Below are 16,597 nucleotides of genomic sequence, written 5' to 3' on the forward strand. Positions count from 1 at the left end.
GTGAGCATTTTGTTTTTCATTTTCCACGTAGAAAAATACAGAAATTATGAATCTTCAAGAATTTTTATGGCCTTGCGCACGCATCTACACATATGATTCATACACAGAGGCTAACTATGTCACATTCATGCACCACACAAACCTTCCTCGTTTGTTTTCCATGCTCAATGCGCCCTTGTAGACACAACTCATCTCTGTAAGACTCTATGTCTGTCACGCATACATAGAGAAAGTTGTTTGTCCCTTACAACGCGCCAGCATGCCACACTTTTCTTCCTGCATGATCGAGGCTTATAATACCTCATGCACTGGCTGGCAGCCTCAGCCTTACTGCATTAATCACTGGCATATTCAATACTGTACACTGTATTTGTAATCAATGCACTAGCATTAGCCTCAGCCTTGCAAGCTCTATTGCACTCATGCATCTGTATTATGCATCTACAGCCTTGTTTTGCAACACATCTGCATCACCTCGATTCCAATCCCGACTCAAAGCACGTCGGATGTTCACATGCTCTGCGCTCATGTTTAAACATAATTTCCTCCGTTAGACCCCTGTTTGTTCACGTAATTAGCAGAAAAAATGATCTGTCTCGCGCATCACTCCAGCATGCTTACACTGTCGTCCTTGCTAACTCAGCAATTAACCACGACAACAGCACCAGACGCATTTCACTTCGAGCATTTCACCTTCAAGGCATTTCACTTCGAGCATTTCACCTTCAAGGCATTTCACCTTCAAGGCATTTCACCTTCAAGGCATTTCACCTTCAAGGCATTTCACACAGTGCAACCCTGCAGGAAGATCTTTCTTATCACGGATTGAGAATGCATTCACTCGCTCACCTGAGCAATTTCGAAACGTGCCCCATGCACTCCTGTATACGCCCTCACGCGCACACACGCACCAATTTGCTGTACTGCCCAGTCACTAACTGCACACATTTTAGCACGCAAAGCGACACTGTCCCGTATACACTTCAACGATCCTCTCTCCTGATATGCAAAATTTCTCCTCAACCATACATTATTTTTTGTCTCCTTTGTTCGTTCGTTTCCCTTCCAGGAACCTCACTGGCGAGGAGAGTGATGTAGTGGATCTTGCATGCATGAAGTGGATTCGATCCACTATAGCCAAATTTAAATTAACACTGCAACAGAACTTTTCCCACGGTGGAACAATGGTTTTTCTCTTATAACAGTTTAATATTTTCCAGATGCCTTTAGCTAGGCCGAAACAATGTCTTCACCACTTGACCCTTTCTAACCTCTTTTACATCACCAAAATTTAGAATAGAGATGACAAGACTACTAACTAAATCTATTGTTCTCAATAATATATCTATCCTTCTAGATTGTTATAAGAGCAAGGAAACCCCAAGAAAAATGTAGTTTAGTCACCAGTCGGTGATGACTCAACGAGAGTAGTCACTTGGTGACAACAGAGCGAAGCAGCTAGTGACAACTCAATTAGTTAGTGAATGGACATCTAGAGTCATGGTCACAAGCAGGCAGCCACTAAAGACAAACAACCAGAGGGAGAAAGAAGGTTACAACCAGCCAACTATGAGACACAATTTCCCTCGACTCTACTCTATAACTTTCACTAGCTCACTTTCTTTTCTCTGCAACATTACCATATCTCTGTCTATATACTGCTACAAGATCGTGTACACACATATACAGGCCGAAATTAACTTTCTTTACCTTACATGCTTTATGAACTGTGTTATACTATTACACTAACCTACCCGTCGTGATATGGCATTTATTAAAGTAATGGTAAAGAAATATTTCTTTACAACTTCGATCACTGTTCATTGTTCATCATAATACCGTTACAATTGGTGACCCCGAACAAGAGAATTGCAGCTTTCACACAAAACCTTCATCGTTACATATATATATATATATATATACACACACACAAGTTAATAATTTTCTTGCAGCCATATATTTATTTTCATCAAACTAACAGGAAACTCTATGGTTACTCAAACTGTTAAAAAATAGCAGCCAAATCTTCCTTAAAACACACTGTAGTGTCTTAAAGGTGGAAGGTCACAAGGGTAATTTTGTCCTAGATACATTATGTCTAAATAAAAGATGGGATAGAGTTGACCTATTTATAGCTTGCCTTACAATCACAACATATTTTAATTGTTCATTTTTAAATGTTTTAGTTAAATTAAAATTCCCAGGAAGTGAAATATTTTTTTTAATTCCTCTTTTTTTTTTTTTCAGGCACCTTATTATCTTTATAAGACAAGCTGTAAGTATTTAATTAAACTACCTTTAAGACTGAAAAATTATACTAGAATCATATTTATCCATATTAATGCACCTATTTTTTCTTTTATATTGAAAGACATGTAGAATTTAGCATTTTACAATTTTCAGTTATTCCATATCAGCAATCCAGTCATGACTACCATAGAAACTATTTGAGGCACAATTATGTTGATGTGATGAAGAATAGATCTGGAGATATTGTAGTGATGTTAGAGAGAAGAAAGGTAGATGTGTGCTGGCTCAAAGTGTTGATAGGCAGGGGAGCTTCTGCCAGACTCTTCGCAGGCAATGAACACTGGTACAAATTCTTTTAGTTGGGTAACTACATGACTGTAGGTTGGGAAAGTATGTTGCATGCAAAGAAATTGAATAGAGTGGTTGAGGTAGTCAGAGTATGTAACAGAATAAATTTTAAATTAGGTAAGAAACAAAAGCAGTTGTTATATCTACTGAGACACCTCAGTCTGGATTGAGAGATGAGCAAAAGAACTATTTCTGTGACATCCGCTTATCATGGTTGGTGACTTTGATATACATGTTGGTACAAACATAGTAAAGTGGGCATAACAATGGTGATGACATTAGCAAATGGTGACTGACATGAAATTAAACAAAATACTTGTGCATGTGTGTGTGTGTAATTTTTTTATTTGTGAATGAAGGTTAGCATTGGTTTCATGTTAAGAAAAGTAGGAAAATATCCTAGTGTCTTAATTCATTCAGTATTCCTCAGATAAGATGAGAAAGGGACAATTTTTATCCCAAGCCATCAAAGACAAGAGGAGAGACTGCGCTACAAAGCTTTTGAACAAACTCAAGCACCCGCTCCAACCGAATATGCTTTGGTTTTTCTCAGACAAGAAAAATTTCTACCAGGATCAGATGGTAAACGCACAGAAACATTGGCTTGCTGTGTCCCTAAAACATGTACTGAGAGTGATAAAAATCAAACATCCAATCAACATCATGGTGTTTGGAGTGATTACTACTGATGGTGGTGTTATGTTTCCATTCATTTTTCCACATGGCCTTAGACTCAACACAGAGGCTTACATCAAGTGCCTGGAGGAGGTAGCGCTGCCCTGGGTCAAGAGGGTGGCTGCTGGAAGACCCTATGTTTGGCAACAGGTCTCTGCACCATGCCACACAAGCAGGAGAACACAGTCATGGCTGTTATACAATTTCTGCAAGCACATCACACCTAACATCTGGCCACCTAACTCCCCAAACTACAACCCCCTTCGTTATTATGTGTGGGATGCAGTTGAACGAGAGACCAACAAAACTCTTTGTAACACAAAGGATGAACTGAAAGCAAGGATTATAGCAACATTCACCAACTTAAACAAGGAGACCGTCCAGAAGAGTTGCAGGAGATTCCGAAGTCATCTGGAGGCTGTGGTTGAAGCCAATGGTGATTTTGTTGAATGAATTTACTCTTTAGTATTTCAAGATATTTTTATGTAATTTTGGTAAATATATCTGTTAAAATGAGATGTCAGTGTTATTTTAATTTTTGTGTAATTTAGATGATAATTTATTCACTGCACCCTGTATATGTTTTTCTCCCTAGCCCCCTTTCTATCTCCCTCAGATATTTTTTCTCTACAGAGAAAAAGAGGTAGAGGTAGTGAGAGAGACTCATATACAACCACAGAAAGAGAGACAGTGAAAGAGATAGAGGTATATAGAGAGAGACATATATATAGAGAGAAAGCAGAGATCTGGTGTGGTGTCTCCCGTGTTTACTCTCTTTAACCCCCTTTCTCTCTCTCTCACTTGGTTTTTCTCTAAAGAGAAAAATAGGTAGAAGTAGTGAGAGAGTGACACATATACAACCAGAGAGAGAGAGAGGGAGGGAGATAATGAAAGAGATAGAGACAGAGATAGACATAGAGAAAGCAGAGGACTGGCAATGACTTCAAAGGAATAAATGTAATGTATAAACTTAGAGAGAGTTGGAGGTGAATTGTGTGATAGGTGTAAAAAGCATTACAATGAAATCGACAGTACGTGGATTGCTAGAAATAGGAGCCAATACATTACCAACTCCCCCCACACACACACATTTCGTTTTTCGAAAATAAGAGCAGTTATCTGCAGAATGGTTAAATTAATTTAAATGACACAAAAAATTTGAAATATTATCAATTTTATTTAGTGTTTTCAGCAGTCAACATACAAACAACTTTGCTTTTTATAAGGATAGACAAGATAAGATATATATATATATTGGCAATTAGTAAGGGATTTCTCCAAATGTTCACTGGTTTGCTCCCAGTTAAGTATTCAAAATAGGTTATTCAACAGTTAGTTTACAAATCCAGTAATAATTCTCATATGATAAGAATTTAGAGCTATATTCTGTTGGATAATTCTAAATATATTACCTTTAACCGTATAGATTTCCTGGTGTATTTAATACCAATGAAAATAATAATAAAGCTTCAAATAGACCTACACATGTTTCTACTGCATCAGTTAGTAACTGTTGCACTTGCATGGAAAGCACCCACTACACTCTTGGAGTGGTTGGCATTAGGAAGGGCATCCCGATGTAGAAACTCTGCTAGACCAGATAGGAGCCTGGTGCAGCCGCTGGCTCTCCACACCTCAGTCAAACCGTCCAACCCATGCTGGCATGGAAAACGGACGTTAATCGATGATGATATATATATATATATATATATATATATATATATATATATATATATATATATATACAGACAGACAGACAGACAGAGTTATTCGTGATATACAGAAAGATCAGAAGACATGGTAAATTCGCAGCCGTTTAAATATCTTAATTGAACAAAGACTAATTTAGTATGCTTTTGTAAAAAAATATTGTTTTGCGTGAGTGTTTTCCCATGGATTAGACAGGTTTGACTGCGTCATGTCATGCTCCTTCATTATCTGGCACATACAACAACAGAAGAAAAAAAAACCTAACCCAATCTGCTGTTGTTAATTACATATTATTTTTAGTATGTCTTTATAGCTAGCTTGATACATTTTCTGTCACCAACCATTCCACAGCATCAATACTTTTTATCATGCCACTGAAACTAGAGAAATTGTTTGATGTAGGACTAAAGTAGTTTCTCTAATCTTCATTTTGTTCTTTTTTTTCTCCCTTCCTCCTGTTTGGGAAGTTTTTTACAACCAGATTCTTTTATCACAACTACTTTATATAACATTGATTGAATGCAATTTATTATGCCACTGGTACTTGAGAGATTGTGTGTTGTGAGATTAAAGAGTCCTACTTCCAAACCTCTATTCATTTATTTGGCATGGTTTTTACCTTTAGAAACCCTTTCTGTTGCCAGCCTCATTGTTGACCAGGTTAATTTTATCATGTCACTACCAGCTCTAGAGTGTTTTGGGATAGTCTAAGTAACCCCCTCTATCCTGCATCAGTTTTTCAGTTGAGGGACCATATATTGCTCTACCAATGGGCTGACAATGGCAGTCTGAAACTACTGGGTAAAAATGTTGCTTCCATAATGTATGTAGACAGGATAAGGTTTATAGATGCAATCTACAAATGAAGTTTGTCTCACTGACATTACATAGTTTAGTTGTGAAGGGAGTATATATTGATAGAATTTAAAGAAATTAGTGGTAGGTGTAGAGGGCGTGTTCTGTTTCTATAATTTATAAACTAAAACTTTATGTTGATAAACTCATTTAAACAAGATTTACATATTTCATATGATCAACTAAATTAGAAAATAATGATAAGAATGGTTAATTATCTCAACTAAGTGCTTTAGCCCCTTATTCCATGCTTTTTCTCCTTATATAATATCCAAGAGTGTTAGCATATGGCTCAGTGGTGAGAGTGTTGCCCTTGTAATTTCAAAACTGTTGATTTGATTCCTAGACCAAGTTGCACATGGTGATCTTGAGAAAAACACTTTGTCTCATGTTACTCTGCAATTACTTTGACATCTGATGTGTAGCACAGTGTGCATGGGTACATGCAATGTTGATTTGATGGAGGGAGCGAGCTTATGTACAGCACAAACATTTGATCTTTATAAACAAATCATTCATGCAGAAATTGCTGAACCCTCACCTGTCATCTACAACAGGAATGTCCATGCTTATCCAAGAACTATTAATGATGTAAAAATTAGTTTTCTATAATGTCAGTAGATTTCAAAGAAACATTTTGCATGTTTCAGGTTGTCAGGAGGATTTGGATGTCTTCAAACCTTTTCCTAATGGAAAGTACCCAGAAAAGCCAGAGATTCTTGAACTAACAGATTTCCTGCGAAAAGACAAAATAGGAATAAAAGCTGTGTGGAATGCAAGTAAGAAAATTTCTCTTAATTTCTATAAGCCATTATGTTATAATCAAGTGGTGCATATCCATCAAAAAATGTTTGCTGCATAGACAAAGATTCCATTTCTTAAAGCAAATTAAGAAATTTAGTTTTTATATAGGTTTTGTACTAAATTTTATGTCAGATCTAGTTCTTAAGATTTGAATATTGTGATGTTTTATCTGTTATTATTGTATATTTCATTTAATTTTAATATTCTGTACTATATTCCAAGACCAGAATAATAAGAGGCAATTCTTTTGTAAGCTGAGTCTGAAGTCTGGTTTTGATTATCAATAAAATTTCTTTTCTTTTGGAACAAAGACTTTTGTAAAAGGCAGGACTATTCTTCTTGTGATAAATATGTAAATGTTATATCCTTATACCTCCAATATCATAGTATGGTTGCTATTGTCAACAATAGATAAAAAAAATTAACAAACACAATAACAAACACGCAGCGAACCAACAATCTTTTATTAACCAACAATCAATATTTCTAATACACTCACTCGAACTGTCAACTGTACCTTGACTTCGAAGACCAAACTATGAATTTCTGACTACGTGTCTGGAACACTGTATCACACAAACAATTCATATAGAAGCTTTATAGTTGTCTTAGTAGTCGGTTTATTGCACCTGCATACCTCTGGCCACTCTGTACAGCTGTCTACCATAATTAGATAGTAAGCACTGTTTGAAATTCCCCCATGATACCTGATGAAGGCTGGAGAGTACATCAATCGAAACGTTGTGTTAACAACAAACAAGATGAGGACAAATATCCATCAACTGTAAATAAGGCAAATAATAATACACATTTCTGTAATCTACTCGGTACTACAACACTTGGCGCATAGATCAGAATATCGTTGCATATTGAGAAACTACTCGAATTTGCATTTTCATTCCGCTTATTTTTAAACTTTCTTTCATTTTTATAATATGTTCATCGCCTACAAATTTTATTCTTATATTCTGTGCAGTCTCTGGCAGTTCTTGGATAGCATTAGTCATAATACTTTTTATTTCATTTTCTGTCTGCAGTGTGACTATCACAGTATCTTCTAATGGTTCCATATTTTGGGGAATTAGACAGTTTGCATGACCAATTTTTTTCCATGGAATATACTGCATTTTGAAATTGTAATTTAGTAATAGCTGGTTGTAGCTGGTTCATTGTATGGGTAGGTAACACTTTCTTTGATCCATAAATTGATAGCAATGGTCAATGATCTGTTTGTAACAGAAAACTTCTACCATGTAGAAACCTGTGAAATTTTTTTACAGCAAAGATAGTTGATAAGGCTTCTTTTTCTATCTGACTGTATTTTTTCACTGCTGCTATCAGTGAACATGAAACATGTCGTATAGCAAAACTGCTCCCATTCATGTAGCAAAACTGCTCCCATTCATGTAGCAATACTGCTCCAAAGGATCAGATGCTACAGGATCGAAATGCACTAGAGACAAATCTGCAATTAGAATTTTTTTTATTTCTTGAAACGTGTTGTAGCATTTAACCAACCAATTCCACTTTGCTTCCTTTTTTAATAAGTCATTCAGTGGAGCACTTAATTTGTGCATGTGAGGAATGTAGTTTTGGTAGTAGCTTGCCAGCCCAAGAAATGCTTGTAATGTAGGTATATTTGTTGGAGCAGGCATATTCTTTATTGCATCTCCCCTCAATGGGTCAGACCATCTACCATTTTTATCAATTATTTGCCCTTAGTACTTAATTTGAGGCAAAAAGAATTCGTATTTTTCTTCACTCAGAGTAAACCTGTACTCTTTAATTTTCTTAACCACAATTTTTATATGCTTCACATGCTGTTCATGTGAATTACTCTTAATCTATATATTGTCCAAATAAGGGATTGCAAATTCACAATCAGATAACATAGCTTCCATGATTTGCTGAAATATTGCTGGTGCAACCTTTAATACAAAAGGTAACCGGGTATATCTGTACAATCCTCTATGCGTATTTATTGTCAGATTCCTTGAGCATTTGTCATTTACTTTAATCAATAAATAAGTATTAGACAGATCCAATTTGGAGAAAACGTTTCCATCATTTAATTTTGTGTAAATGTTCTCTGGAGTTGGGAGTGGATGGTTGCATGTCCTTAGGTGACCAAGTCTGTAGTCAGGGTGGTTGCTCTGAGAGTGTAGTGGCTAGAATAAGGATAGCTTGGGCAAAGTTCAGGGAGCTCCTACCTCTGCTGGCAACTAAGGGCATCTCACTCAGGATGAAAGGTAGACTGTATGATGCATGTGTGCAAACTGTCATGCTACACAGCAGTGAAACATGGCCATGACTGCAGAGGACAAGCATAAGCTTGAAAGAAATGAAGCTAGTATGATCCGCTGGATGTGTAATGTCAGTGTGCATACACGACAGAGTGTGAGCACCCTGAGAGAAAAGTTGGGCATAAGAAGCATCAAATGTAGTATGCAAGAGAGATGACTGTGCTGGCATGATCATGTGTTACGTATGGATGAGGACAGCTGCATGAGGAAGTGCGACTCCCTAACTGTGGAAGGAACCTGTGAAAGAGGTAGACTCAGGAAGACATAGGATAAGGTGGTGAAGCATGACCTCCCAATATTGGGCCTCACAGGAGATCAAGATCTTTGAGGATATGCTGTGATTGAGAAGACCTGGCAACTAAAGTGAGATCACAGCCATGCATGTCTGACCCAGTTAAGAGTACCCCTGATGCATCATGCAATATGATATGCTTGAGAAGAACTGTTGAGTCAAGTAAAACCAATATTGTAGCTGTGACCAGTGCCCCCTGACTGGCTCCCATGCCTGTGGCACGTAAAAAGCACCATCTGAATGTTGCCGATGCCAGTACCCCCTGATATCCCCCACCCCGTGCTGGTGGTACGTAAAAAGCACTATCTGAGTGTGATCGATGTCAGGTCTGCCTCACTGGCACCTGTGCTGGTGGCATGTAAAAAACACCCACTACACTCTTGGAGTAATTGGCATTAGGAAGGGTATCCAGCTGTAGAAACTTTGCCAGATCAGAATGGAGCCTGGTGCAGCCGCTGGCTCTCCAGACCTCAGTCAAACCATCCAACCCATGCCAGCATGGAAAACAGATGTTAAACGATGAGGATGATTATGATACATGCATACATACATATATATACATACATATTTAAATATATATATTTATTATTTTATTTTAATAGATTTAACCCATTTAAAAGGATTTAAAATTGAATATGAATATAAAGATTCTGGTATAAAAATCTGTAGAATTTTGGACTTTTCTGAATATCTGAAGAACAAATCCATTAGTAATGTGAGTACGATTCTATCTTTAAAGAATCTTTCTTTAACCCCAGGAAGGTGGTCATCTACATGGATAATATTACTGACCCTGCATGTTGTATTGTTGATTTGCTGAAGATGAAATTATTTTTTAGCCCTGATCAAGCTGACTTTTGATCAGAGGTACTTCAGTCTTGACCACCTTGTATTTCATTCATACAGAGTGTTTCAAGGGATACATTTACAAATACCTTCATTTTACAAACAGGATGGGAAGTAATTTGAGGGGTATCTAACTGTTATATTTAGTAGGCTAAGCAACCATATAGAAGTTCTCTCATTGGCCTGGTGAAGTTGAAGTATTTGGTGATGTTGAACTAAATTTTAAGGTTGATTATAAAGATAATGTTAGAGACAAAGGGACTGACGTGGACTCTTGGAGTGAAAGTTCTATTTTGGATGTTACTGAAGGAAGGGACTTCTGACGAAATGGTTTGGTAAATATTTGTTCCTTTTCAAGGAAAAAATTAGAAGATTAAAGAAAGATGTGAATGTTTTTTGGCTTGGATTGTAGAAAGTAGAAGTTGTTGAGCATTGAAGGTTATAAAAGAACTAATGTAGAGGAGATGTTCTTAATGAAGTTTACACATGTGTAACATGTATGTAATGGGTCTGCTATTACATGACTTTGTGAAGACTAACATCAACAACAGATTTAAAGTAAGCATGTCTAAAGAAGAATTATCACATTTCTTTGTATCTAAAAGAGTAGGCATTCCTTGCTACATAAATGGTAGTCAGCAATATTGAGGAAAGGTAATTGTGACTTCAATATTTTTGATGAAAAAAGTAACTGAGACAGAAGTTAGGAAGATCAGCAAGGTTCTAATATACACAGGTAAAAAAAACTATGAATGTTGTTGATAATGATAAATGTCAGTGAAGGTGAGAAGTGCAAGAAGCTTTGGTCTAAGATCTTAAAATACCTGCAAAATATGTGTTGTCACTTCAAATGATATCAATATTAATATAAATGGACCAACAAAGAATCGTTTACATAATCCTTGTGGAAGAAGACTGCAGTAAAATATTCTTAATAATGATAATTGGATTAAGATAATGGAAAATGATAACTGAGTAAAATAGCTGAGTGTTTCTATTTTTTAATATAGTTAAAATTACTGTTATAAAGTTGTGAAGGAAGGGGGAAGGAAGGATGAGGGACTGAAGTTGAGGGGAAATGACATCACTTCCAGAAGTGGTGGGTTCAAAACAGTCTCTTTTTTGTGAGTGTGTTGTGAGCAGTGGATGTGTGTTGAGAATGATCTGAGCGCTGTAATTCTTTCTGGCTAGAGCTTGGGTGGAGGACATACGTGAATACTACCATTAAGTTTTGCTGGTTCCTGTGACCTGATGCTTGGAGGGATCATTGCCTGTAATAAGGGTTCTGGTGGGTATGGGTTACACAACAACCCTGGTGACTGCAAGAATGGTCGAGATCTGATGAGGAAGCACCAGTGTCAATACAGTGGATGGTAAGGAGATCAGGTGTAAGGGCATCAGCAAAGTGGAACTAGGGGTACAGGAGTTGGTGTTGAAGCTGTAGTCGATTGTAGTCAGTGAGGTGGTGGACAGTGTTGACATAGTAGTTGGCACGGATGTGATTGTATGTTTGGGTAGCATGATGGTTGGTGGGACAGGAGTGAAATTTGGGGAATGGTATTCCACATGCTGTGAGTGTGGAGCTGAGGATGAAGGCTGTAGGAGTGACAGGTTACTGTCAGAGAGAGGGAATACCATAGGTGCAATTGAAGATGAGGGCTTCTATGCTGAGTTCGATGGTGAAAGATGGATGGTGGAGTACTTCTGGAAAGAAGACACCCCCACCCCCATACCGAGAAACAGTGCAAGTTGCTATGAGCACACTTTGAAAGGAAAAGCCAGGTTCAGGTTTGAGAGAGAGGTGGATAAAGGAGGGAATTTTGATACTATAGAATGAGGAAGTGATGCGCAGTGTGCTGCTGCTGCTGATGGTTGTATTTTAGCTGACAAAGAATAAAGTTTAACCAACGCTAGACTTTATAGAGTTGAATGAGCACATCTCCTGCCATATGGGTGGCGAGGCAGCTGTGGAAGTGGAGGCAAATGATAGGAGCAACTACAATTGTCAGCCTCAAGTCAGCCTATCTGCAGCTCCTCATGTCGGAGAAGTTGTGGAGGTATCAGCTAGTAGAACATACTATATAACTTGAATAGGTTTCAGCTTGAGTTCATCATCAAAGATCATGGCAAAGGTTCTCAAGGTAGTTTTAGGGTAACAGGCCAAAGTGGAGCAGGCTACTTGCTCATATATTAATGAGATGATAGTGTAGCATCAACAGAAGAAAATATTCCAGTACAAATGGAGACACCTGAGTGTGGTGCTGCAGTAACCAGAGGTGGAAGGGGTCACATCTGTACAGATCAGAGATGAAGTGTGGGTGAAGTCTCCTAGTGCTCAGTGCACAATTCAGTGGGAGAAAGGGAAGGTGACCATAATCAGTACTTGAAATAATATATCAATGGATGGAATGCCATGCTACATCTTGGACATTCAGAGGGTTGTTAATTCCTCTGATGATGAAGAGGTGGGAGAGGCTGGCCCTGTGATCTTGTGAAGATCTCAAAGGGAATGTCAAAGCCCCACCCTCCTTCCCTGCCACAGGTGGACGGTCGTGTTTGAAACAGAATAGAGAAGCAGTGGTTTTTAGATCAGTAGGGAAGGGGTCAGGAAGGATGAAGAACTGGAAGTGAGGGGAAGTGACATCATTTCAGGAAGCAGTAGGTTCTATTTCTTTCTGGCCAGAGCTTGGGTGGAGCACATGTGTTGAAGAACTGTTAAGTTTTGCTGGTTTTCATGACCTGAGACATGGAAGGACCATTGCTGATTGCATCACAAGGTAAGAGTAACCTTTATTTGTGCCTTATAACTACAAAAATTTCATTAAAGCGAAATATTTTAAATACTCTATTATATTGGTAGAATTTTAAAAATTTATTTGCAGCATACCTTTGAATTTGAAATATATCCTGTAAGAAAAAATAAAGAAATTTTGGTTCATCTTTATCCGTTGCCGGAATCTGAAAACAATTCTCCTCCTGCTCAGGAAGTTGATACAATCAGTAAGGAACCTGAAATTATTATTTATTTAAAATCTTGGAGGAAACTGGTAGCATCATCATCATCATTTTCACCACCATCACCACTATCACAACCACCACCACCATCATCATCGCCACCGCCCTCATAACAACCATCATAGATCTCTTGGCATGATCTTGGAGAGGGTTGTATCATCAGAGTCATCAGTTCTTGTTTGGAATTTCTGCTACCTAGAAGGGCTAGGGACCATTCTCACCATGTCTCGGCACAGTTTCCTTGGCTGGATGCTCTTTTGAGCACCAACAACTTGACAGAATATACTGTTACCTTTTATCATGGCACCAATGCTAGACAGGTTGTCATATCTTTGGTAAGACTAAATAATTATCTGTATGCTCTCTACATTTATTCTAGACATTGTGACCAAGAACAGAGGGATAACATGGACAGAACCAGAGTAAGAGAGGAAAGAGTGAGAAGAGGAAAACAGAGTAATGTGAGAGAGAGGAGGCATGAAACATGATGGAAGAGAGATAGTGATAAAGACCTATGAATGGCATGATAGAGAAAGCAAGAGTGATAGGCAGGAGACAGTCTCTGTCTTTTTAGTATATCAACTCACATAAGTCGTCTCATATAGTGATAGGATGAAGAGTGAATGTTATATGAGAGAATAATAATGAGGAGTAGGAGTGCAATAGGGAAAACTTAACAAGTGAATAATGGAAAAGCGATCTAAACACAGACATTATACAACCATGCCATCTTATTGTCCAGTTTGCTCTGATTTTATGGATGATTGCATTGATCTTCCTCAACATCATAAGTTGCTGCTCAGTATATTTTTTTTGTTGTCTTTTTCATGAGATTCTCCCTCTTTAGATCAGTGTTCACCTCTTTGTTCCATGTTATTCTTAGTCTAATCCTAATTTCCTTCACAAACACCAGATTACATGGGATCCCATCCACTTTGATCTCTTGGTATTTCTTCATACAACTGACATCTTTCATATGCATCACATATCCATAGCAGCATAGTTTTCTTTCTTACACAGAACAACTTGTGTCCAAGTTTGCTCTCAGCTCATTTATGCCTTGTTTGTCATGCGTACTAAACATTACACATCCATTGGAGCATGCTTATTTCATATTTCTGTAACCTTTGCAAATCTTTTGTATTCAAGCCCTACATCTCATTACTGTACAACATCACACTTGATACAAAAGCATCATACAATCTACCCTTCTCGCTGACCAGTTTGCTTTAAAAAAACCCTTGATTTGTTTTGGTTCGGAAATATTAATTGATACATGCATTTGATATTATTGATAAATTAGATATAATTGGATATAAAATTGCATAGAACAGAATTGAGCAGGAGATAAAGACAAATAACTTCACAAAAAATATATATTAGTGACAGAGGCAGTATTAATTCTGAGATATATTTTTTCCCACTTAAACATGGATGTTCTGTTAGAACAAACTTTACAGCAATAGATGTCATGAGAGAAACTCACATATAGGCTTTTGGTGAAAAATGCATGCTTGTTTATTTTTATCACCAGCAGGGCAATAAATCCCCACCCAAAAGGTTTACAAAAGAAATTTCAGAAAGAAAAGTGAAAATCTAGTATTGAAAAACCTGAAATTAAACTTGGTAAAAACTAAAGTTTTAGCAAGTAGGAAAGACAGACACTGATACCATCAAGAAAATTACTCTATTTGATATGCAGAAAAAGAATAGGTAGAAATTTCATATAGCACGCCCATTGTAAACTATGGATGTAAAACAGGTGTAGTGGGGTCACTGGCTTACAGAGAAGGTAGACTTTATATGCATAGGAAAAGTCTGCAGTTAGAGCTTATGTAAAATAATGTCTTTTAAATGCTCAAAATACCTTTTAGTTGATAATTATTTTTACCTAGTTGACCTAGGTAACTGGGTGTTCCAAAAGCATAGAAGCTGTAGGAAGAATGAGGTAGTAAATGTTGTCATTGATGATGAAGTAGAAGGCTAAAAATTATTTGTTATTTCTATATTTTAATGTTGATTTTTAACTGGACTACATATGTAGCTAGTATTATTGGATTCAAATTTTGCCACAAAGTTTGCAAGTTTAGGGGAAGGAGAAAGTCAATTACATTGACCTCAGTGCTCAACTGGTACTTTTTTTTATCAGAATTCTGCCAGTTCACTTCCTTATGTAGCCAGTAATATTGGTATTCACATGTATTTACTAAAACTGATGTATATTCTATGGAAGAGCATTGAAGCTGATTTCTTAACACCTGTCTAATTGCACAGAATTATATTAGTAGGAAGAATGACTTTCTGCTGTTAATGATTCTAGACATTCACAAACATTCCTGCTGCAAGTTTCTGACATTTGAAAGAACATGGTAATCTTAATGTTAAAGATGAGATTAGCAATAAAGATATTGAAACTTGTTTGTGGGAATGACTCTTGTAATATTGTTGGAACAATGGCTTGCTTCAGTAGGTTCCATAGAACCTTGTAGTGTGCAACCAGTTGAGATACATGGTGTAGTATAGATGCTTTTTTCTTTCTTTTTCTTTCCTTCTGTTTTTTTTCTTTTTTTTCTGTGCTCATGTTTGTTTTTCCTTTATATTTGTATTTGAATGTGGGTTTTTTTTCTTGTATGTTTATTATAATGTAATTATATAAAAGCTTTCAACAACCATTGAAATATTGACATGAAAATTATAATCTTAAATATTTCCTTTTTTGTTTAAATTTAGTCAGCCTTGGCCTATTTTAACAACATTTACTATCTGTGTAATGTTTATGTTCACATAAATGGTTTCCCTTTACTTTTGCAGTGTGTCGTGAATGGACAACTCTAATAAATTACAGACTAAAAGAGGACAAGTTAATTGTGGATTTTGAACAAGGACCTTCAAAGTGTAATATAAAAATGTATGATATAAGGCTTTATGATGGACAGTTACAAGTTTTAAAGGAGGCGACTGTCAATTCTTCCAAGGTTTGTCATTTTTTCTCTGTTGCAGTGTAATTTGTAAATTATCAGTAATGAAATAGAGAAATATTTCTTCTTTTTTAAGGCAAATTATTTCCCTGTCTTGACTTATATTATTCATTAATCAGTTTTAAGTAGAGATCTATTGCATAAAACCTCTATTGGTTTACTGATTTACCATGTCTTTGAATTTCCTTCCATAGAAAATGTAGAGGCTTCTTACACAGATTTTATAATCTCTCATTAAAGTGTTCTCAGTAGAACATTTTATCCCATTTTTGTCTGGGATTAACAAGTAAAATGATCATAAGCTTGTTGCTTATTTCTCTAAATTATTTTTCTTGAGAAGATTTCATTTTAAACATTTTATTTTCAACCTTTACCATATTCCACATGAAAAAGGAAATTAAAATTTCATATCATTCAAAAATTATTTTAATATGAACATATTAAAAATAAGTTTTGAAGAGGTTCTACTAAATTACTTTATATTTCCATTCTTTGATGTCTTTTAACTAAGTATATTCTTG

General features: G+C 36.6%; 1 protein-coding gene across 1 annotated transcript in view; it reads left to right on the plus strand.

The window, feature by feature from the left end:
- Positions 1-16,597, plus strand: part of LOC106875973 (uncharacterized) — a 42,667-nt gene that overhangs the window by 12,777 nt on the left and 13,293 nt on the right. The window contains exons 2-6 of the mRNA XM_014924317.2: positions 2,248-2,275; positions 6,489-6,617; positions 9,840-9,952; positions 12,966-13,083; positions 15,910-16,073. Of these exons, the coding sequence (XP_014779803.1) occupies positions 2,248-2,275; positions 6,489-6,617; positions 9,840-9,952; positions 12,966-13,083; positions 15,910-16,073 (552 nt within the window). The remainder of the gene's footprint in view (positions 1-2,247; positions 2,276-6,488; positions 6,618-9,839; positions 9,953-12,965; positions 13,084-15,909; positions 16,074-16,597) is intronic.

Source organism: Octopus bimaculoides, chromosome 11 (assembly GCF_001194135.2).
Source record: "Octopus bimaculoides isolate UCB-OBI-ISO-001 chromosome 11, ASM119413v2, whole genome shotgun sequence".
Classification (NCBI taxonomy): domain Eukaryota; kingdom Metazoa; phylum Mollusca; class Cephalopoda; order Octopoda; family Octopodidae; genus Octopus; species Octopus bimaculoides.